The sequence below is a fragment of the Mustela lutreola genome, chromosome 16, assembly GCF_030435805.1.
Source record: "Mustela lutreola isolate mMusLut2 chromosome 16, mMusLut2.pri, whole genome shotgun sequence".
Taxonomy (NCBI): Eukaryota; Metazoa; Chordata; class Mammalia; order Carnivora; family Mustelidae; genus Mustela; species Mustela lutreola.
In genome coordinates, this window is record NC_081305.1 from 51,029,569 (window position 1) to 51,052,176 (window position 22,608).

At 45.7% G+C, this 22,608-nt stretch overlaps 1 protein-coding gene across 1 annotated transcript; it reads right to left on the bottom strand.

Moving 5' to 3' along the window:
• Nucleotides 1-1,764: 1,764 nt before the first annotated feature.
• ZNF331 (zinc finger protein 331) lies at nucleotides 1,765-14,560 on the bottom strand. Its single transcript, XM_059151423.1, has 5 exons — nucleotides 14,373-14,560; nucleotides 13,601-13,664; nucleotides 6,907-6,951; nucleotides 5,556-5,682; nucleotides 1,765-3,093 (listed from the first exon to the last, which is right to left on the bottom strand). The coding sequence occupies exons 3-5, from the start codon at nucleotides 6,913-6,915 to the stop codon at nucleotides 1,907-1,909; spliced, it is 1,323 nt and encodes a 440-aa protein (XP_059007406.1). The 5' UTR covers nucleotides 6,916-6,951; nucleotides 13,601-13,664; nucleotides 14,373-14,560; the 3' UTR covers nucleotides 1,765-1,906.
• Nucleotides 14,561-22,608: the final 8,048 nt, after the last annotated feature.

A 22,608-nucleotide genomic window follows, 5' to 3' on the forward strand; every position in this document is an offset into this window, starting at 1 on the left:
GCATCTCCCCTGGGGCTTCCAGTCTGTCGGTGTTGTCTCCACTGTGACCCTCCTGTTCCTCCTCTTTATGGCCCCCCATGCTACCCTTCCAATTCTATCCCCTCATGTCCTTTCCCCACCATACTCCTCTCCTTACTCCTCCACCTCCTCCATTTATTCAGGACAGCACCCACCCACACCTGTAGTCTATGGATACTGGCACCCCAACCCTGGGGCAAACCACACATAAGCCCTATTTGTACCCCAGACTCTGGATCCTTGTTGACCTCTGTGAGACACTCCTCTGTGCTCTAACCACACAGCCAGCATGGTGCCAAGGCTCTCCTTAGGTCTCCCAGGCCACACTCATGAGCATTCAAGTCTTCCAGCTCTTGAAGGCTACCCTGGACTCTCCTTGAGTCTCCCAGGACCTGTCTGAGCACTAGCCATTCCTCCCCCCAACACCAGGCCCTTCCACCCCTCTTCCTGCTTCTCAACTCACTCCTGTGGGCTCTAGTTCTTTCCACAAAAGGACCCATACCCTTCTCTCCGGGGCTGACAACTTCAGATGGCTTAGGCCCATCCTGAGTCTAACAGCTCCCTCAACTCTTCCAGGACTGGATCCTGGGCCCTGGCCCCTCCCACAGGACACAGTCACTTGCCCTCCTCAAGCATCACCTCTTTGCCCCTGCTGCAGGACCTCCAGGATCTGGTGGAGGTCCCGAGTACTGGTCCCATTCCTTCCTGAACAGATCGCATGTGACCACCCAACAAAGTGACAGGCTCATACGTGATTTTAATGTTAACTATTCTAGTGAGTGTCTAGTTAAGCTGCATGGTGGTTTTACTTTGCATTTCCTTGATGAAAGATGAAGTTGAGCCCATTTTCACTTGCTCACTGACCATTTGGCCAACTTCTCTTGGAAGTGGTTATTTAAGTCCCCTCACCCCTTTAAAACAGACTTTTTACTGACTTGGGGGATTCTGTGTTCTATATGCGTCCTGTCAGGTGCATGGAGAATTATTACGTTGCCCAGTATGCCTCTGACTTTTTTCAGTCTTTGAGGTGTCCTCGATGAACAGAACTCTGTACTTTCGATGAAGTCCAACGTATAAACTTTTCATGTTTCGCATCTTCTGTGTACTAAGGAACACCGTCCACCCAAGGCTGTGACAGTAATCTCCCGTATTTCCTTCTACAAGTTGGACCGTCTTTTCTAAATTCTTGTGCCCACGGGGGGTGTTCCTGTAGGAGTTCACTAAGAGCAACACTAACGGTGATGATGGTAAGAACAACAGCTAATATTTATTGAGCATACACAGTATTCCAGATACACCGTCAGAGTTTACATGTACCAAACTCAGTCACCACAACAGCAGTATTAGGCAGGTGTGATTGTCCCCATCTCACACACAACGCACAGGGGTAACAAGGTCATTTTTCCAGTGTGTCACAGGAGTAAAGGGGTGGGATGGTGATGGTAAGGGAGGGTGTGTACCATGGCGGGACGCTCTCCCACATGGGTTACATTAGCAGAGTTATTCCCTAGAACAAATCTGAGATAGAGCTTGAATGGTGGAGGGAGGCTTCTATCCACCCATGAAACCAATTCAGCAAGACAAAAAACCCCACAAAAAACAAGTCTACACTTAGTGTGTTGTGATCATGAAGAAGTGATTTCTCCATTCTCCAAATCTGCCTTGAGCATGACTATTCTGAGATGCTATAAGCAAGCAGGAGAGTGACCAGTGAAGGCTTTCCCATGCTAAACTGTATCATGGATTTTCCTTGTGCTGTGGAAGCAAGAAATGCTGTATAGAAACTTCTGTCCTTTCTTTTCGTTCAAAAGGTTTATCAGCAGCGTGAACACTTGGATGTTCTCTAAGATGGTTCACGTGGTGACATGCCTTCCCACATTCCTTACACTCAAAAGGACTTCTCACCAGTGTGAATTTTCTGATGCTGTGTAAGTTGATGGCCATGACTAAAGGCCTTCCCACACTCTTTACACTCATAGGGCTTTTCCCCTGTATGAATCCTCTCATGTTTAACGAGGCTTGACCCATAGATGAAGGCCTTCCCACACTCCTTGCACTTGTAAGGCGTCTCACCCGTGTGGATTCTCTCGTGCTGGGTGAGGTGGTAGCCACAATTAAAGGCCTTCCCACATTCTGTGCATTTATATGGCTTCTCACCAGTATGAATTCTCTCATGTTTAACCAGGCTCGAACCCCAGCGAAAGGCCTTCCCACACTCCTTACATTCGTGAGGTTTCTCACCAGTGTGGATTTTCTGATGCTGGGTGAGATAATTGACTCGAGTGAAGGCCTTCCCACATTCCTGACATTCGTAGGGCTTCTCACCAGTATGAATTCTCTTATGCTGAACGAGGCTCGAGCCACAGATAAAGGCCTTCCCACAGTCCTTACATTCATAGGGTTTTTCACCACTATGAATTCTCTTGTGCTGAATTAGTTTATACACACGGCTAAAGGTCTTGCCGCAGTCTTTGCATTCATAGTCTTTCTCCCCAGTGTGAAATCTCTGGTGCTGAGTGAGTTCGTCACCACGTCTAAAGGCTTTCCCGCAGTCCTTACATTCATAGGGTTTCTCTCCCGTATGGATTCTCTTATGAATGACGAGGCTCGAACCCCATCTAAAGGCCTTCCCACAGTCCTTACATTCATAGGGTTTCTCACCAGTGTGGATTTTCTGATGCTGAGTGAGCTGATTACCCCAACGAAAGGCCTTTTTACAGTCCTTACATTCATAGGGTTTCTCACCCGTGTGAATTTTCTGATGCTGAGTGAGCTGGTAGCCACGACTAAAGGCCTTCCCACACTCCTTACATTCATAGGAATTCTCCCTAGTATGAAGTCTCTGCTGTGGTCTAACAGAGGTATTTTCTCTACAAGCAGGCGTTTTCTCACAGTTGATTATCATTTGATTGAAACAGCCCTCTTGAGGGCCCCGTGGTCTTTCACACTCACCTTCACACATCCAGTCAAGGCCAAGGGATTTACTTTTTCCATTTGAGTTCCATTTGGATAAATTCATTTCATAAAGGCCCTTTTCTGTAGGCAAACTCTTGGTCCCATATGGTGACTCTAAATCTGGAAAAAATTAACAGTTTGTTTTATTTTAAGGAAAATTAAAACGCAAACGAACCTAACCACAACCCAAAAATTTCTCTGACAGAAATAAAACTTCTCTAGGAGAACAACACAAGTCACCTAGGGCTCTCATTAAATGTATGGCTCCACTGTACTTAATGAGGAAACATCGCAGACGCTCCTGCTGAAGTCAGACAAGGAAGAGGAACCGCCTCTTAGCCCGCAGATTTCCTATCAGCTGTCATAATTAAGGAAAAAGCAATCGGAGGGGCAGATCTCAAAAACAGAACACAATGTGTGGATGATGTGATGATGCACCTGGACAAACCCAGGAAAATCAAATATAGAGCTAATGTGAAAAACAAGAAAATAACCTGGGTATAAAACTAACATTCTGAAGTTAATGTACCTGTCAGTCACATAACGAAAACAATTCTGGACAAAAAGACCCACCATCAAAGGCAATGAAAAGGACATTGTAGGAGTAACTGCAACAAACATGGTCAACGCCTGTGAGGAAATGTTTTGGGGGATCTGACCGTCAATGGGGACACTTAACTCCACCAGGCTGCAAAACCCAGAACGCACTTAAGTGCATGACTTCATAATGGTGCCAGAAAGTGTCAGATGATCAGCTTTGGGGCATGCGAGCCAACCAGCCCTTTATTACAAGAAATAAGTTTTTCCTTTAAAAACAACATTTTTATCCATTACGAACAGTGTCACTACATAACCAAGTAGCAGATACAGCACAGTTTCTCTGTAAGAACTGGGAGCGCAAACAAACAAAGCAGTAACAGAAGGGCGCTCGGTGCATGTCCGCTGAGCTCTGGGTCTGCCTACTGGGTGTCGGTGAGGGCTAACTGCACAGGAAGAACCATACTGGATGACGTCCTGTGACATCAGAATGTAACAGCATCCAGGAAGGAGCATTAGCGAACATTAGAGAAAAGGAAAAGAGCACTCAAGGCTGGGATACCAACCACCTCGCAGGAGCTACGAAGGGCACGGGGTCATGTGGTCTGCACCCCTGCTACTCAAGGCGTGGCCCACGGACCAGCAGCATCAGCAACATGGGAAGCAGGAGTAAGCGAGAAGCAAACCAGTAAGAGGGGAATGGGATGAAGATCAGGTTCATGGTGGTGACTTCTTCCCCAGAGGCCATCCGTGGCCTTCATAGGGAGCTTTCCAAATGCCCAAGGGGTACACCCGTTCCTGCCTCACAGAGATGTTTACTGAAGCGATGGCTTGTCCCAGCCAGCCCAGCTGTCATTCTCCTCGGCACTGTGCTCCCTCTCAGCCATCTTTCCCTTGTTCCCCAACACAGCAAGTCACATCTGGCTTAGAAATGAAAGGTCCTGCTTTCACAAAAAGAAATGTCACATGGTGTAGAATTTGAGAAAAAAATTATATGCTCAAAAGTTCTTTGGAGGAACGCCTGGGTAGCTCAGAGGGTTAAGCATCTACCTTCGGTTCAGGCTGTGATTTCCAGATCTTGGGATCAAGTCCTGCCTCTGGGGCTCTCTGCTCAGCAGGGAGCCTGTCTCTCCCTCTGCCTGCTACTCCCCAACCCCCCGCCATGCTCTCTCTCTCTCTCTCAAATGAATAAATGAAACCTTAAAAACAAAACAAAACAAAAAACACAAAAAAACCTTTGATGGAGACTTAGAAATTTATGTCAAGCTGAAAGTCAAAATGATGAGAATGCAGAAAAGAAAAGGGATTAAAGAACAAGCAACCAGAGAGGAAAGGTCTTATTTCAAATTCCGAGGGTCTTACCTTTGGAGGCAGGACAAGAGGGGAGGTGACAGTGTGGATTCTTGGTTCTGCCTCCCCTGTCTGATCAAGTTACTCCGTGTCTGAATAAACTCACCCACAAGTTCGACACAGCAATCGTGCCTACCCCACAAACTCGTGGGACTGAGGCCAAGTGTAGCAATCAGCCACTACTATTACGGCTGATACCTCTCTAATAGAAAAACAAGACATAGCCTGAGATGTATGTAAGATGTTTCCTCCAAACTGTAACTTAGAATTCAGGAATTGTAACTTTCCGCCTCACCTCAGGTACAAAGCACAGCCCCTGGAAAACGCCGCTTCGCTCCACTTCCAATGCAGGCTGGCTTACTAGAGGAGGTCAAGCTCCCTGAGGTGGCCCACCAGAGTGCCGCAGACCACTAGCAGCAGTCGGGCATGAACACACCAAGCCGGGGTGCAGCTCAACTCTGAAGACGGTTAGAACTGGAACTCACCCTCTGGTCACTGAGGAGGAGAGGGGCTTAGAGGAAGGGCCCGGCCAAGCTGGGAAGAGGTGAGGAGATGGAGGTGTGTGATGCCCATTTCAGATGAGACAAGGCTCAAGACACTTCTTGAGAAGAGGAAGAAATTCAACCCCTTCTTGGAAGTCAGTCCTGACACTCGCAGTGGAGGGAGTGGACATTCCAGCGGACAGGGCAACTCACCCAGGGAGACCAGGTTACTGTAGTTCTCCAACATCACGTCCCAGTACAGGTCCCTCTGTGAGGAGTTCAGGCATGCCCACTCCTCCTGAGAGAAGTTGATGGCTACGTCTGAGAATGTCACCAAACCCTGAAAACACAAACCCACACATCCCTGAGGAGAAGGACAGCACAGAGAGGGCTCTGCTCTGGGTTGGGCTGGACCCAGCAGCAGACCACAGGACTGTGAGGTACGTGGGGCACAGTGGGGACTGGGACAGAGCAGAGCCCCTAATGCTCCTGAAGAGCTCGCTGCTGCAGAGAAAGCGCACACCCTGCGCAACACCTCATCACCCCAAGCTGTCAGGAGGCACGAAACCATCCCGGGCTGCTCCTGTTCACAAGCACGGGGCCCGCTACGGGCCTGCCTCGTCACATCTCGGCAAGCGTGGATGCCTGCGGCACCTTTCCACCCTCCCAGGGAAGGAAAAGGCCTAGGCTTTTGATTCTGAAGTGTGAAGTGAGAGCTTTTATTTTTGAAACGAGGGTTTATGTGCCTGAATATTCTCAGCCTCAAGGTCATTATTTTGCCAAGGTTTTAAGCATTCTTCCTACGTGACGACAAAAGCATTTTCTTATTCCATCGCAGGGATGGACTGGACTTAATTCTTAGTTGTACACTTAGGTACAACCAAACATCTAAGGTTTTCCCCAATTCTGGGGGTATATGATCACCTACAACTTCTGCACTGGGTGGCCGTGACAACCCACCACCCCGGGCTTTTCTCTGCTCCTGATTGAGAGAACTGCTGTCAGACGCTGGCTGGTGTGGAGGGTGTGCTCAACAAGCGCCCTTCATATCCCCTGGTAACCTCGCGGCCTCTCAGCGCTCGGGCCCCCATCATAGTCCAAGCCAATCCCAAAAGCCTCACGGAGCTCCAGCTCTCACCACCACTGACCCGGAGAGCCGCCAATGTGAACTTTCCCTCCCCTCCGCCGGGGAAAAACGCCGGTGGAGAACGGCAGGGAGTTTCCGTTTTTGCATGCGGTCAAACGGGGACCAACATCTGCAACTCATAAACCACACCCATGACTCGTATTTTTCCCAAGGGACTCTCCTCCCCTCCTGCTCCTGCATTCCTCTTGACGGCAAGGTGAGCACAGAGGAGACATGGAATGCCCAGCTCGGGGGTGAAGAGAGCATTAGTCACACAGGTGGGCAGGGGCTATACGGCACTGCCATTCGCCAGAATAGGAAGAACCTGGCAGTGGGTCATTACATGGGCCTGGGATGGGCAGGAGGCTTCAGGAATATTTCACAAGAACAGCCACGGGACCTAAATACATTTTAAGAAGGAAAGAAATATATACTTACGTGTGCCATAGTTCTAGAATCAACTGATCTGTCCTCTTGGGGTTTCTTTTATCAAAGACACAAAATCCAGAGAAGCCAGAGATAGACGAGAAAAAAACAGGCATTAAAATAAGTGCACCTTGGTCCCCAAATGACTTAATACGAGCTTACTGGTCCTCCATCTTTGTTTCCAAGCCTCCCGACCCTGGCGGTTTCCTCTCCCACAAGACACACACACCAACATGATGAATCCAGAAAGGATGAAGAAGGATGTGAACAAAACAGAAAAATAACCTTCCTGAAGCCCTGTAAAACCCAGCTGTGCACACAGAAGAGTTTTTATTTGTTTTTGCCTTGAAGTCATACCTACTTTTATCTGTTGTTTCTCAATGTAACTTAAAAACAATTTTTTTTTTTTTTGAAGTATGCTCTACTGCCCACATGGGGCTTGAACTCATGACCCTAAGATTGAGAGTTGCATTCTCCACCGAATAAGCCAGCCAGGCACCCCTCAACATGTTTTTTCTTACCTGAACTATGCTGACACACAGTATTAGTTAGTGTCAGGCGTACAACACGGCGATTCCACAAATCTGTACATTATACTGTACATGCCACAGGTGTAGCTGCCTTCCGTCACCACACGTCACCATGGACTGTGTTCCCTATGCGGTGACTTCCCTCCCCAGGACTCACTCCCTAATTGGAAGCCTGGGCCTCCTGCTCCCCTTCACCCATTTTGGCCCCCCTGCTCCCTGGAAACTATGTTTATCTGTTTTCTGGATTTATGGGTTTGTTCTTGTTTACGTTTGTTCGTATGATTTATTATTTAGATGCCACGTATAAGTGAAGTCATATGGTTTTTACCTTTCTCTTTTCACTGAGCATCATACTCTCTAGGTGCATCCATCTTGTTGCAAATGGCAAGATCTCATTCCTTTTTGTTTTTTGTCCCCTACTTCCAAGAGGTAATCTACATTATACCTGATAGGAAGGTCTTGGTTTTGACCAGTCGTAGGGCGGGAACTGACTACACCAAGAAGACCCACCAGGAGATTCAGGGTGGCGCTTTGGGTCATGCGGTATCAACTGGCCTGGGAACCGAGACTGACACGTAGATGAGTCAGCCACATCTGGATGATCGATCAGTGAACTGTGCCTAAGTGCTGAAGCCCCAGCGGAAACTCTAGGTCGTGAAGCTCGGTGACCTTCCCTGGTTGACAATCCTCTATGCATACTGTTCTACATCGATGCCAACAGAGCACCCAGTCCCAACTCCAGTGGGAGAGGACACTGGAAGCTCCGTGCTGGGGATACTCCGGGACTTGAGTTTATAGGCTTGTTTCCCTGGCTGGGGTGAATCTACATCCTCTCCCTGTATTTACTGGGAACTCTGAGTAGAATGGCTCTCAAGGGATTTCTAGGAATCCTTCTAGTTCTGAGAGAGATATAAAACAGAAACAGAGAAACAGCAAAAAAAAAAAAAAAAAAAAGAAAAAAGAAAAAGAAAAGGCCTGGGAAGGTCACGATCCCTTGTGCAGAAAGAGTAACGAGCGGGCGCCTGGGTGGCTCAGTGGGTTAAGCCGCTGCCTTCGGCTCAGGTCATGATCTCAGGGTCCTGGGATCGAGTCCCGCATCGGGCTCTTTGCTCAGCAGGGAGCCTGCTTCCTCCTCTCTCTCTGCCTGCCTCTCTGCCTACTTGTGATCTCTCTCTGTCAAATAAATAAATAAAATCTTTAAAAAAAAAAAAAAAAAAAAAAAAAAAAAAAAAAAAAAAGAGTAACGAGCAAAAACTGCTTGTGAGACTGGCCCATGGCCCATGACTGGACCTCCAGAGGGTCCCCGCGGTTCCCTGCCTGACATGAGTGGCTCATGGCTCTTCAGCTGGTTGTATGAATGATGTGGTTTATCCTGCTGAGCCCGTGCTTTCCTCTGGGAGTCTGGAACTTTGGTATGTGCCAGAGAGAGGGTCCTCTGTGACTGATAAAAACCCTGGCCTTCCCCGCCCACATGAGCTTCCCTGGTGGACAAGGCTTCGAGGGCGTTGCTGTAACTTGCTGCTGGAGTGATTATGCGTGTCCTACTTGCCTGCACTGGGAGAGCGCTCTGGGAAGCACGTGCCTGGTTTCCTTCTGGTGTCGTCTGTCCCATGCACCTGTCCCTCTGCTGATGGTGCTATGTATCCTTTCATTGCATAAATCTTGGCCTTGGACAGGACTACGTGTTGAATCCTGTGAGTCCACCCAGAGAAACAAGAACCTGGTGGTGGTCCTGGTGACACCCAGACACACCTTTTGACCTTTGACCTTGCTTTTCTTCTTTTTAAGTACACCTCATGGGGTGTCTAAGAGGAGCAAGGCATTGGCCTGACATGTGTATGTGTGTGCGTTTCTTTTTAATTCATGAAACGACACTCTCTCAGAGAAACTTCTTTTTAAACAGTTTCCCTCTGAGGTATCTTTGCATTATTTTACTCACAACTTTTGTTTCCTTTCGCTTCCTAACCCCTAAAGCAACTCTTTGATGTCTACCTACACCCACGTATGTCAGGGCACTGACTAGAAAAATGACTAAGATTCTGAAGGACATTCTGTGCGTGCTGACGGCTATCTGGGTGGGAGGCTGAACTTGACTGAGCTTTTTCCTCCAGCCATGGCGTCCTGTGGAACCCTACACCACGGGACCCTGTAGGCTTCACTTTGCATCAACATCATTAGAGAAAACATGTATGGTGTAACACTTAGCAAACAAATTCCACTGTACTCCACACAGAGCCCATGTGTTCAGAATGATCCTGTCATGACCTGACAAGAGAATGATGTCCCCTTCCCAGCACCTCTCACGGCACAGTCACCTAGAAGTCTCCACAGGCCGTGACCACAGGCTGCCCTGGGCTTCCATTCAGTTTCCCTTTCCAGCTGGCTCATAAGAAATGGGCAGGGAACAACGTCCTCTCAGTCACCTGCTGTTCTAAGCACTGCTATTGTATTGCAGGCACTTAACAAGAGTATGGCTCGGCTGCAGCATTCTACTTTTTGGAGTTATCTCTTGGAAATAGGTAGAGTAGTGCACAAATGTATGTATCAGAATGTTCAAGGGCTAGGTTCCAAAAAACTTTCTGAACTAAGTGTAGATTCATGTGCAGCTGTAAGCAATAATACCGCAGGATCCCGCACCCTTCCCCCGACTGACCCCAATGGTAATCCATCACAAATATGTAGTACGATGTAACGACCAGGACATTGATATTGATGTCAGCCACCAATTTTATTCAGATTTTCCAGAGAATCATTTTAAAAAATGAAAGAAAAAAAAAAGCAGAGATATCTCATATAAAAGAGATTAAATAAATTATGTCTGTTATAATTGCATCTAATGTGCTTACTAATAACGATACTGATTTATACTATTTGAGAAAGAAATTTAAGCTGAAGTGCTAAGTGAAGAAGGTAGGTTTAATAATGTATGCATAATGTGGGAGGAGAGCTCTTGGTGAAAGTAAGAATAAGGCTCTGTGGTCTGACTTTCAGGATGTGAATCTGAGCTTTGACCATTACTAACCTCATACTGTCTCTTCCCCGCGGAAGACTGGGGTTAGAAACAGCACCTGCCAGGTTAAGACTGCATTGAACTTTTAGGAAGATAATCTACATGAAACACAGTAATATCAACAGTTACTTAATACAATTTAGCAGTTATAATTGAAAATCAGTAAATTACACAATCCTTAATCTGATTTTATAGAAAAAACTCAAGCCTGCCTTCTCTTTTCTTCTTATGCTAAAACACGCACTCACAACTGTGGCCTCTATAATCCACACTAACTCAAAACTTTCAGAGCCTCTTAAAAACGAAGTTCTTTTTTTATTAGCATTAGCAAAAAAAGAAGGGTCTAAGACATATAAGGAGGAGATGTTCCCTCTCCATCCGCAGAGAGGGACAGACATGCTTCTGCATGGAAAATCCAGCTCAAAGAATGTAAACTGAGGGGCGCCTGGGTGGTTCAGTCTTAAGTGTCCAACCCTTGGTTCTGGCTCAGGTCATGATCTCAGGGTTGTGAGATCGATTCCCCCAACAGGCTCCATGCTGGGCGCGGAGTCTGTTTGAGGCTCTCCCTCTGCAACTCCCCTGCTCACACTCTCTGTCTAAAATAAATAAAATAAAACAAACTGAGGAGAGGCCAAACTGAGAACACTAGCAAGTGGCCAGATCTTTTATTCCAAGGAAGATTTCTGTGAACACTTTAATTTAAAAAAAAAATAAACAATCTTTAAACCCAATATGGGGTTTGAACCCATGACTCTAAGGGTCGCATGTTCCACTAAGCCAGCCAGGTGCCTCTGTTTACATGAACATTTTAAACTACTGTCTTCTTACATTTTTCTCAAATATCCACTCATGGAAATGTTACATGCAGTTCGTATTTGTAGTATCAGTGACTCCTGTCATGCTCTGTGAAAGAAAAATTAAAATCCTAGAAAATCAAATTTTGAAAGCCTGTCTTTACTGATCCTGTGTTCGTGGCATTAGTTTCAAATGATGTCTTTCTAATCCTTTAAGGTGTAAATGTATGAGAGGTTTTTGGAAAGCAAGATGCGACCCACCGGTACACCACTCTCCTCTCCACATGCACCCAGGTATCACGTCACTCGCAACTGAGCTGGACTCCTCTATAAACCAAGATTTGGAGACTGTTTGGTTCAATTATGTATCAGCAGGATCCAGTGCTCTGGAGACATATATGCACACACCCATGCATGGGGCGGGGGAAGGGCTGGAAACACACATACCAAAATATTAACAGCAATTATCTCTGGATGGTACAGCTATGGGTAATTTCAAGTGTCTTCTTTACGAGCTCCTTAGGAAACAACCTTTTGCTGCAGGCCTGTATTAATTCCATGATAAGAAACAGGATTTAAGATAGTCCCCAGTTTAAAACAAATCAATAAAGAAAAAATCCAGTTATGGGGGAGTAGGTATATTGTGGTCATGAGCCTAACTGTGTGTGGATAGGCCTGTCTCCCCAACATGTCCGTGTCCTAACCCTGGAGCCTGTGAACACATTATATTACATGGCAAAGGCGAGTTAAGTTGCTGGTCAGCTGACCTCAAGACAGGGACGTAGCCCAAATTACGCCAGGTAGGCCCAACATAATTGCAGGGGTTCTTACAAGCGAATGAGCGGGAGAGAAGAAAGAAAGACGTGACCACCGAGGCAGGGTCAGGATCAGTGTGACTAGGTTCTAGTCTAGACAGGATTTCTGAAACATGCAGCTGTTCCCTGGGGAGACCTGGTCTTTGAAAAATGGGAGTAGCTTCATAGTAGAGAAAACTGACAAACCACCTCAGCTAGATAACCAAGCACACACTCCGCAATCATAAATCATGCTGACGGTTTGTCTTCCTGCCACAACATGACGAAAGTAGTTATCTCCCACTCCCAAAACCAAAGGCCCAGGCCAATCACGAGAAAAGCATCAGGTTCCAAGACAGGGGCATCCTACCAAACACCTGTACCTCTTAAAACCTTCAGGGTCATCAGAAACAAGATAAGTCTGAGAAACTGTCACAGCCAAGAGGAGCTTAAGGACACATGACAATGAAATGTAATGTGATCTCTGGGATCGCATCCTGGAATACATGAAGAATGTTACATAAAAACTAAGGAAATCTGAATAAAGCATGAACTTCAGTTAATGTATCAGAACAGGCTCATCAATTTTAACTACTATCCCATACTAAGGTAAGTTGTTAACAACGGGACAGTGGGTACAGGGTATCGGGGAATTCTCCCTACCAACTTTGCAATTTTTTCTGCAAATCTAAAACCACTGTAAAAATTAACAAGATCAATTTAATAAGAAGAATATGGAACCATATGTAGCCTACAAAGCATGAACTGTTCGATATGTGACCTTTCAGAGGGAAAGCCTGCCAAGCCCTGCTCTAAGTCCCAGAACTCACACTTAACATCAAGCCACATTGCTTCTCGCAGTTCATGCAAAGATGCAACTGAAACAGACTGAAGCTGTCAGACTTCCAACAAGATGTGGACAATACAACAAATTTCTATTTACTGATCAGTGAAAAAAAAAAAAAAAATCCCTGGCTTTGATGATAAAGACCTTTGTTCAAACCCCATTTTTATTTATTTACTTATTAAAATAATGGCTCAATTCCTTCGAATTTTATTTCATTTTATTTTTTAAAAGTTTAAGTGGGCTCCTTGGCAAACGTGGGGCTGGAACTCACCACCCCGGGATCAGGAGCTCCACGCCCCCCCTGCTCGCTGGGGCAGCACACTTCCTAATAGCTGCACACTCTACTCACTGGGCCAGCCAGGCGCCCCTCAAACCCCACTTTAAAAATTTTTAAATTTAAAAGCATCACCAAGCTGGAAACGTTGTTATTTAGTGGCCACAAGAATCAAACCTTCTCTGTTCTCACTGTACTCTGACAGTCAGGCCTGTGGGAAAGACAGAATCCCACCTTAAAACAAGTATCTTCCTAACCAAACCACAGGCTAAAATCAAGCACAAGGCAAACCTCCCGGCCCTGTCCTTCTGTTCTGTGCATACAAATGCAAGGCCCCATCTCGCCTCTCGGCAAAGAATTCGTCCTGGTGGGGGGCATTTCAGGCCAGGGAGAGCAAATATTCCAGAGTCCTCTCAACACCAGACATGTACCGAACGAAAAGGTAACTCATCTGAACCTTGACTTTAAGATGCGTTAAGAGTCTTCTTCCTTCAGGGTACTTGTTCCGGAGGACGGCTGGCCTGGGGAAAAGAGAAGGAGATACTAGGGCCTTTCTGGAGCACACGTGGGATCAGAAAGCTCCGTCCAGACCAACGCACCCTAACTCAACCCGATCGCAAACAAGGGGGAACTGCGATCTGGTATCTCTGAGCTTTCTGGGGACCAGGTCGCAGTAAGAGGGGTTCTGAGGTATGCAGCAGCCCCCTGCCCGCATCTCCCCGTTCCCTCCTGCTACTCAGGGAGCCAGGAGAGCGCTGCTCCCCTCAGTCATCTCAGCCCTGTGCCTGCCCCCTTCCTGCTGGTCACTATCTGCGGGGCGCGGGCTCTCCCCTACCTCTGAGACCACTGCCCCTGAGTTGGCCTGCGAGGCCAGAGAAGGCAGTCGGACCTCAGAGCTGCAGGCTGCACTGTCCCCCAGCCCCGGCCGGTCCCCCCAATCGGTCCCGCGGCCACCCCCGCGGCGGCGCAGGGGTCCCTCCCCGCGCGCAGCCGCTGCCGGGCAGCGCCGCCCCGCCCCCACACACTCCTCGAAGTGCGTCACAGCCACGGAGCCGGGGACTGTCCCCTCCCCGGGGTCCCCGGGCCCCAACACCCCCGCCACCACCGCACTCCTCTACCGGGCGGCGGGCCCCGGCTCCGCGTCCGGCCTCCTCTCCCGGGGCGCCCTCCTGGCCGCCCTTTCCCGCCGCAGCGCGCATGGCTTTCCTGCCAGGAGGCCAGTCACTCACCTCTCGGGACCCCAGGACTCAGGGCGTCAGGAGGGGGCGCAAGGCTGGATGTCAACTCGGGACCGCGGCTACGGGATGCCGAACCCAGACAATCCTCCGCGCAGTAAACCTCTCCCAGCAGGCACCTCGGGGCGCTCCGACTCCGGGGAGGGAGCGGCGCAGGGGTCAATGGGAAATGTAGTTCAGCAGCCCGGGAATACGCGGAGCTGCACATGAGGCGGTCTACTTCGCCAGCATGGAACCCTACGCGGCCCACAAGGAGCTGTGCCTCACAGACTTCTGGGAAATATAGTTCAGAGCAAAGAATTGCTTGGGGATGAGAGACCAGCCCTGCTCCCAACATGCATTTCGCTCTCTTACGTAAGGGTGGCTAGCCGTCTGTGTGACGTTACTCATTGATCAGTAATTGATTTTAGAGTGATTCAGACTTGTCCTTCGTTATTTGATTAAAAAAAAAAAAACCCCGTTTTTCTAATTTTGACATCCCTTCTACATCCATTAATATCCATTATAAGGGAAAGTAAGGCTTTCCCTTACAAAGGTGGACTATGTGGTTCTACTCTAGTATTGATCCCTTGTAAAGGCAGCATCTTTGTCTTCTTAACCCTTTTTAGAGTCATCAGTCATTTTTAAAAGCTACCTTTAGTGATAAGTTGTCTCTGGCTTTTTCTTGTAGGCACACTTCATTTTTCTCAGAGATTTTATTTATCTGAGAGAGTGTGTACACAAGTGGGGTGTGGGGAAGGGCAGAGGGAGAGGGAGAAGCAGGCTCTCCACCGACCAGGGAGCAGGGAGCCCCACGTGGGGCCTGATCTCAGGACTCTGGGATCATGACCTGAGCTAAAGGCAGAGGCTTAACCAACTGAGCCACCCAGGGCCCCTCTTGTAGGCTTACTTTATTCCTTCTCTGTCCCAGATGCAGAACCAGCCACTTCTCCAAAAATCCCTGGCTCCTGTTGTTTGGAAATGACATTAGAGAACACAAACTCTGTACTTTTGGGTTGACAATCCTTTTAGGTATTTCCAGTGAACAGAAGTGGGGAAAGAATCCTTGTGTTTCTATTCAAGTATTTTCAAATAAAACTTAATCTTATAGCATTGTTCCCTCATTAGGGTCCGAAGTCAAAGGCCAAAAAAGAATTCTTGAGATGTCTTTGTGCCAAAAGGTTGTTTTATTAAAACATGGGGACAGGACCCAGGGGCAGAAAGAGCTACCCTGGGGTCATGAGGAGTGGCCCATTATACACTTTCAAATTGGGAGGGGGTTAGGGATAGTACCAGTCTCTAAGAAATTTTGGAAGCAAGGTTTCCAAGGTTTCCAAGACCTTTAGTGGGCTCACTATTGTTGGGAAAAAGTTATTTATTACTAATAAAACCTGAGTCATGAGACCCTTCAGATGTATATCGGTGGATCATGTGTTTGGGGGATGATTGCCCATCTGTATCTTGAAGGGTAAATACAAAGGAAGTTTCCAATGGGATTTTTAAAAAAATATTTTATTTATTTATTTGACAGACAGAGATCACAAGTAGGCAGAGAGGCAGGCAGAGAAAGGGCCAGGGAAACAGGCTCCTTGCTGAGCAGAGAGCCTGATGTGGGGCTCGATCCCAGCACCCTGGGATCACGACCTGAGCTGAAGGCAGAGGCTTTAACCCACTGAGCCACCAGGTGCCCCTCCAATGGGATTTTTATATGCTAAAGTAGACTTACAGGATCCTGGGGGTTAAGTGACAGTTGGTTGCCTTTTGCCCTTAGCAAAGTATTAACATTGAGGCAGTTCCTAGAGGAATGTCACTCTGCTTGTTTCAAGGACTTGTCAATGGGCTGTAGGTGGTAAGGGAATTTAGTAATTTTTCTTCTTCTTGGGGCACCTGGGTGGCTCAGTGGGTTAAAGCCTCTGCTTTCAACTCAGGTCATGATCCCAGGGTCCTGGGATCGAGCCCCGCATCGGGCTCTCTGCTCCACAGGAAGCCTGCTTCCCCCTCTCTTTCTGCCTGCCTCTCTGCCTACTTGTGATCCCTCTCTCTCTATCAAATAAATAAAATCTTAAAAAATAAAAAATAATAATTTTTCTTCTTCCTTTGTTTCCCACATCATCAACTTTATAACACAATTATTTCCTGTTACCTATAATATATACTTTCAGAATAGTAATGTCAATAGTACTATGAGTGATGTAACTAAAGAAAGTTGGAAATGTTCTCTGTAATTCCTTTTGTCTTTAGAATGGGTAAAGCCGATGGGGCACCTGGGTGGCTCAGTTGTTGAAGCACCTGACAAAGACTCAGGTCTTGATCTCAGGGTCCTGGGACTGAGTCCCATGTCAGGGCCTGTGCTTATTAGCAGGGATCTGCTTGTCTCTCTGCTCCTCCCTCTGCTCATGTTCTCTCTGTCTTGCGCGAATCAATCAATCAAATACATAAGTAAATAAAAGATTTTACTTATTTATTTGAGAAAGTGAGTGAGTGAGAGAAAGAGAGCGCAAGTAGGGTGAGAGGCAGGGAGAAAGAAGCAGACTACCTGATGAGCAGGGAGCCAGTCATGGGGCTTGATCCTCGGACTCTGGGATCATGACCGCAGCAGCCTAGGGCAGATGCTTAACCGACTGAGCCACCTAGATGCCCCTAAAATCTTAAAAAAAAAACAAAAACAAAAACAAAAAAAGGTAAAGTCAAGATACTGTACTGTTTCTTCATCAGTAATGAACTATGTAAAAATTGTGCTGGAATGACAAGAGTAGTTATTTGGAGAAAGATCAAATTCACTCACTATCTCAAACTATATATCAGAATAAAGTACAAATGGATCAGAGATGTAAATGTAAAAAAAAAAAAAAGCCCCCCAAAAGCCAAAAATAGAACTATCCTAAAACTCAGCAATTACACTACTAGGTATTTATCCAAAGGATACAAAAATAGTGATTCAAAGGGACACATGCATGCCAATCTTTATAGCAGCAATGTTCAAAATAGCCAAAATATTAAAAGAGCCCAGATGTCCACTGAAAGATAAATGGATAAAGAAGATATTAAATATATAATGGAATATTACTCAGCCATCAAAAAGAATGGAATCTTGACATTTGCAATGATGAAACAAGAGGGTATTATATTAGGCAAAGTAAGTCAGAGAAATACAAATACCATATGGTTTCACTCATGTGGAATTTAAGAAAAAAAAAACAGATTAACAAAGGGGAAGGGAAGGAAAAAATAAAATACACTAAAAACAGAGAGTCAAACCATAACTCTAGGAAACAGGATTGCTGGAGAGGAGGCATATGGGGGAATAGGGTAACGGTGGTGGCCATTAAGAAGGGCACAACTGAGCACTGAGTGTTATATGCAACTGAGGAATCACTAAATTCTACCCTTGAAAATAATAACGTATTATATGTTAACTAAATTGAATTTAAATTTAATAAATTTTTAATAAAAATGTCATAGGGCACCGGGGTGGCTCAGTGGGTTGAGGCCTCTGCCTTTGGCTCAGATCATGATCCCAGGTTCCTGGGATCAAGCCTCACATCTGACTCTGCTCGGTGGGGAGCTTGCTTCCCTATCTCTCTCTGCCTGCCTCTCTGCTTACTTGTGATCTGTCTCTCTGTCAAATAAATAAATAAAAATCTTTTAAAAATGTCATAAACATGATAAAAATGTGTCCATAATATGGAAATAAGATCATTTCTTTTTTTTTTTCTTTTTTAAGATTTTATTTATTTATTTGACAGAGAGATCACAAGTAGGCAGAGAGGCAGGCAGAAGCGGGGGTGGGGGGGCGCGGGAAGCAGGCTACCCACTGAGCAGAAAGCCTGACATGGGACTCAATCCCAGGGCTGTGAGATCATGACCTGAGCTGAAGGCAGAGGCTCAACCTACTGAGCAACCTGGCCGCCCCAAGGAGATAATTTCTAATTCAATTCAAAACCCAGAAGTTAGTTGTAAGAGACACATCATAAAGCGTTGAAAGCAAAAGACAGAAAGAAACCGTAAAGCAGTTAGAGAAAAGACTCATCACATTGAGGGTAACAACAACAGGACAAATGCCTGGCTTTTCATAACTAATAGTTAACAAATGAAGGCAAAATCAAAGAGGAATACTATATCCAGCAAAACTGTCCTTACAAAATTAGGGCAAAATGAAGACACTTCCGGGTGTGTAATATGCAAAGAACTTTTGTAACTTATGAAGAAACCAACCCAATTAAGAAAGAAATAGGAAAAAGACTTAATAGACATGTCACCAGAGATATGTGAATGGCTCATTAGCAAATGAGAATATGCTCACCATCACCAGGCATTAGGAAAATGCAAATCAGAACCAAAATGCAATATTACACCCACTCCAATGGCTACAATACAAGAGTGAAAGCATTGTTATGAAGGCTGTGGAGAAACTGGAGGCCTAACGTATTTCTGCTCAGAATGTAAAATTGTAAAGTACTTCCTATTTTTATTTTTAATTTATTTTTAAAAAAGATTTTATTTGACAGACAGAGATCACAAGTAGGCAGAGAGGCAGGCAGAGAGAGGAGGAAGCAGGCTCCACACTGAGCAGAGAGCCTGATGCGGGGCTCAATCCCAGGACCCTGGGATCATGACCCAAGCCGAAGGCAGAGGCTTTAACCCACTGAGCCACCCAGGTGCCCCTGGAATCAAATTTAAATGAAACTTGAGGATACAGGGATAGGAAAAACAAAACAAAATGAAACAAACACAAAAACAAAACAAAAAAACCAAAACAAAACAAAAAAACAAACCCCAAACCCCAAACCCAAAACTCTTTTATGGGGAAAACCCTTTCCAGTGGGGCACTGGGGCTGTACACACTCCACTGAAAGAGAACTTTGGGTGCCTCCATTTTGACCTCAAAATTTCTGGTTGGGTTCTTCTTTCCAGCTCGAGTCTCAGCTCACATGGAAGATCCTGAGAGCAAATCAAAATCATCCTGAGGGAAACTGAAACCACCCCCTTAAGCAGTTAAGGATGGCCCTGAGCCAGCAAGTCCCCACCAACTATTGACTCACAGACACCATCACTTTTGACTTCCACTGCCTACCTGTACTACTCATCCATCCACCTTTGCCCTACATTTTCCTTAGAAACATTCTTAGAAATTCCTGGGAGTATTTTCAGTACTTTGGACACAGTTTTTGAGAGGCTACTCTGCTGTCTTCCCATTGTCCACCTCCCCGAAGCAAATCCCTTTTTCCTTTCACTGCCACTGGTTTCTCTGCCTTTGAATTTTATCAGTGGGAATGGCAGAACCTGGTCTGTTTGGGACCCCAAAAGATGTGGATCCCAGCCCTCCACTGTGATATGGGAAACAGGCAGAAGAGAAATTATTAAATGCCTTTACTGTTTACAGCCCAATGACAAGTCCTTCAAACAGAGAGACATTCCTCTAGGAACTCGGCTGCCTTGATGTTAAGACTTCGCTAAAGGCAAAAGGCAATCCCAGCCTGATCCCCCCTCCCCCCGGATCCTGCAAGTCTACTTTAACATGTAAAAATTCCTTTAGAATTTTCCCAATGCAGGGCTCAGACCTGAGCCTCAGGCAGACAATGACTGAGCCACCCAGGCGCCCCTAGAACTATACCGATCATGCTCTGAGAAAAGGGAGGAAGGTCCTGCACAGTGGGGAAACAGCTTCCCTGAAGGATCATCCAACCACACCGATCTGACCTTGACTGGGATTTTCTACCTGGGAAATGGCTTGTAAGCAACCACAGCTCATGCCTTGTTGATCTGGCCTATGCCACTGTCATAAGTCTTCTTCTAATCCCACATAATTCCATCATCCAACACCCTCTTCCATCCCTTGTCATGGATCTAGCCAGGGGAACTTACAGTAATCACTGATATCCAACAGCATTAGTCCTCAGGAAGACACAGGTCGTCGATCAAATCATCAGGATAAACCTGGACTTCCCTACTATTGAGAAACCCACATTTTCCATTTCTTTTCCCCATTACATGTATTCATCAGATGACACCAGCAGGAGCTCCTTGTGCCTTTGCAGTGACTAAAAGGAGCCACTTCTGGGTCCCTCCCAACATGGGAAATAGTTCCTCACATTTCCTTTTAATAGGTCCTGTCTTTTTGGTGAAGGATGGTGCCTTCCTCACAGTTTACTTAGACTCACATCCCACATTGTTGTGCTAAATGTCTGCATTAATACCCATTTGCTTTCTATCTGTCTAATATCAATTAAGCATTTTCTGAGGACACTATCTCAATAATATAGGCAAAAAAGAATGGTTTTAGTGCCTACATAGGTGGAAAGAAACATGACCGCAAATGCAATTGGAGCTCTGAAGATAAGGTCATAAAACAAGTAAGAGTTATTTTTCTACATCTAGGGAGTCACAGGCAACTAGGGATAGTTGTCCTCCTCTACATGCTAATTCTTCAGCTTAAATATTTTCCGTCTCTTCCCTGGGCTACCTCATCACGTCTATTGGGATAGAGGTCTCCTTCTTATGGGGTATCTATGACACACATAGGATGGTCATATGCGCATGTGCACCTCATAGACACATCAAAACAACACTCAATGTAGGATGTGGGGCACATACCTTCATTTAGGGCCATGGTGCAGTGCTACAGAGTCCCAAGTCTAAGTCCAGAATATGCCACTCCGACAAAAACAGATTTAGAGAAGTGCTGTGGGAGGGGGAGTCTTCTTTATGAGACATGGGAAGGAAAGCACTGGGAGAAAGGAGAGATGGTGGCTTACAAGGACAGAGTGCAGATGTCATATGAGATGTTCCACTAACCTGTAACCCTGCAGCATGCTGACTGTGGAATGCACTAGTTTTCCATTTCTTTTCCCCATTACATGTATTCATCAGATAACACCAGCAAGAGCTCCTTGTGCCTTTGCAGTCACTAAAAGGAGCTACTTCTGGGTCCCTCCCAGAAGTGGGAGGTCCCTGTAAAACTGCTGGCTACACAAAATCAATGCCAAGTAGCGGTATCATGGAGTACATGAGCTCAAACATGAACAGTATCTCTCTGTTACACACCTCGGTAATACACGCACTATAATATCATTGTATTCACAAAGAGGAGAAAATCACATCATAGACTACGGGAAAACATAATCACACAACCCTTCAACCTTCAGACCACTGGGAAAATGGATTCCTAGGTTTACTGTTCTACTCCAGAATCAAACAGGTGATTGATTCAATCAGCTCCCTACAACTCTCAATGAGATAGATGAACACTAGACATAGGACAACACATCATTCATGACACATCCATATCCGTATGTTGAAAACCAGTATTTTATTAGTGAAAATGTATTATGTTCACACATACACTAAGTTATGCTTTGAAAATCCACTCTATTTTTGACATCCGAAATACAGAATACACATGTGCAAAAGCATTCGAGTGTTGCAAGAAAGACACGGAGTACCTATTTCCAAAAATTTCACGACAGAGGTACACTCCTCAGAAATGTGTATGTTCAATGGTATGGCATTGGAAGAAAGCGTTAGCTACCCTCTTTCAGTCATCTCTCAGGATCTCCTCATTTAACCATATCCAGTCATACTCAGTAACGATTGCACTTAGGAAGATACATTCATAGTTTACTGCACAGCTACCTCTTTTTCCTTGAAGAACAATTAGGAAAAGCTCCTATTTCTAATGTTCAGGAAGTTCTTTAGTTTCAGTACATCCAGGAAGTGTGTGCTCTGAACACCTATCCCATGGACTGTCGTATCAGTGTTGTAATTCTAAACACCATCTACACAGAGATGTACCTCATATGTTGTATATCATATGGTCCTCTTGCATGGAAAATTAGGTACACCATGAGTCCCACTTAATGGAGCAGGACATCTAATATCTTTGATGTAGCAACATGGGTGTTCTCACACACCCACGAGGAACAGAGAAATTTTCCGGAGTGATTTCAGAAGAAATACATTAATATAGTTGGTCACAAATCTCAAATAGGGTTATTGTAAAAATTTAAAAAATACTGAAATCCATATATATATACACACACACACACACATACAAGTCCACCCACTAAATCTGTTCAACAGACTACCATATACATTTTCTAAGTGTACAGGTCTGGTGTGTATGTATGTATGTATGTATACACACACACACACACACACACACACACACACACACACACACACTTATACAAGTCCACCCACTAAATCTTTTCAACAGACTACCATATACATTTTCTCAGTGTTCAGGTCTGAT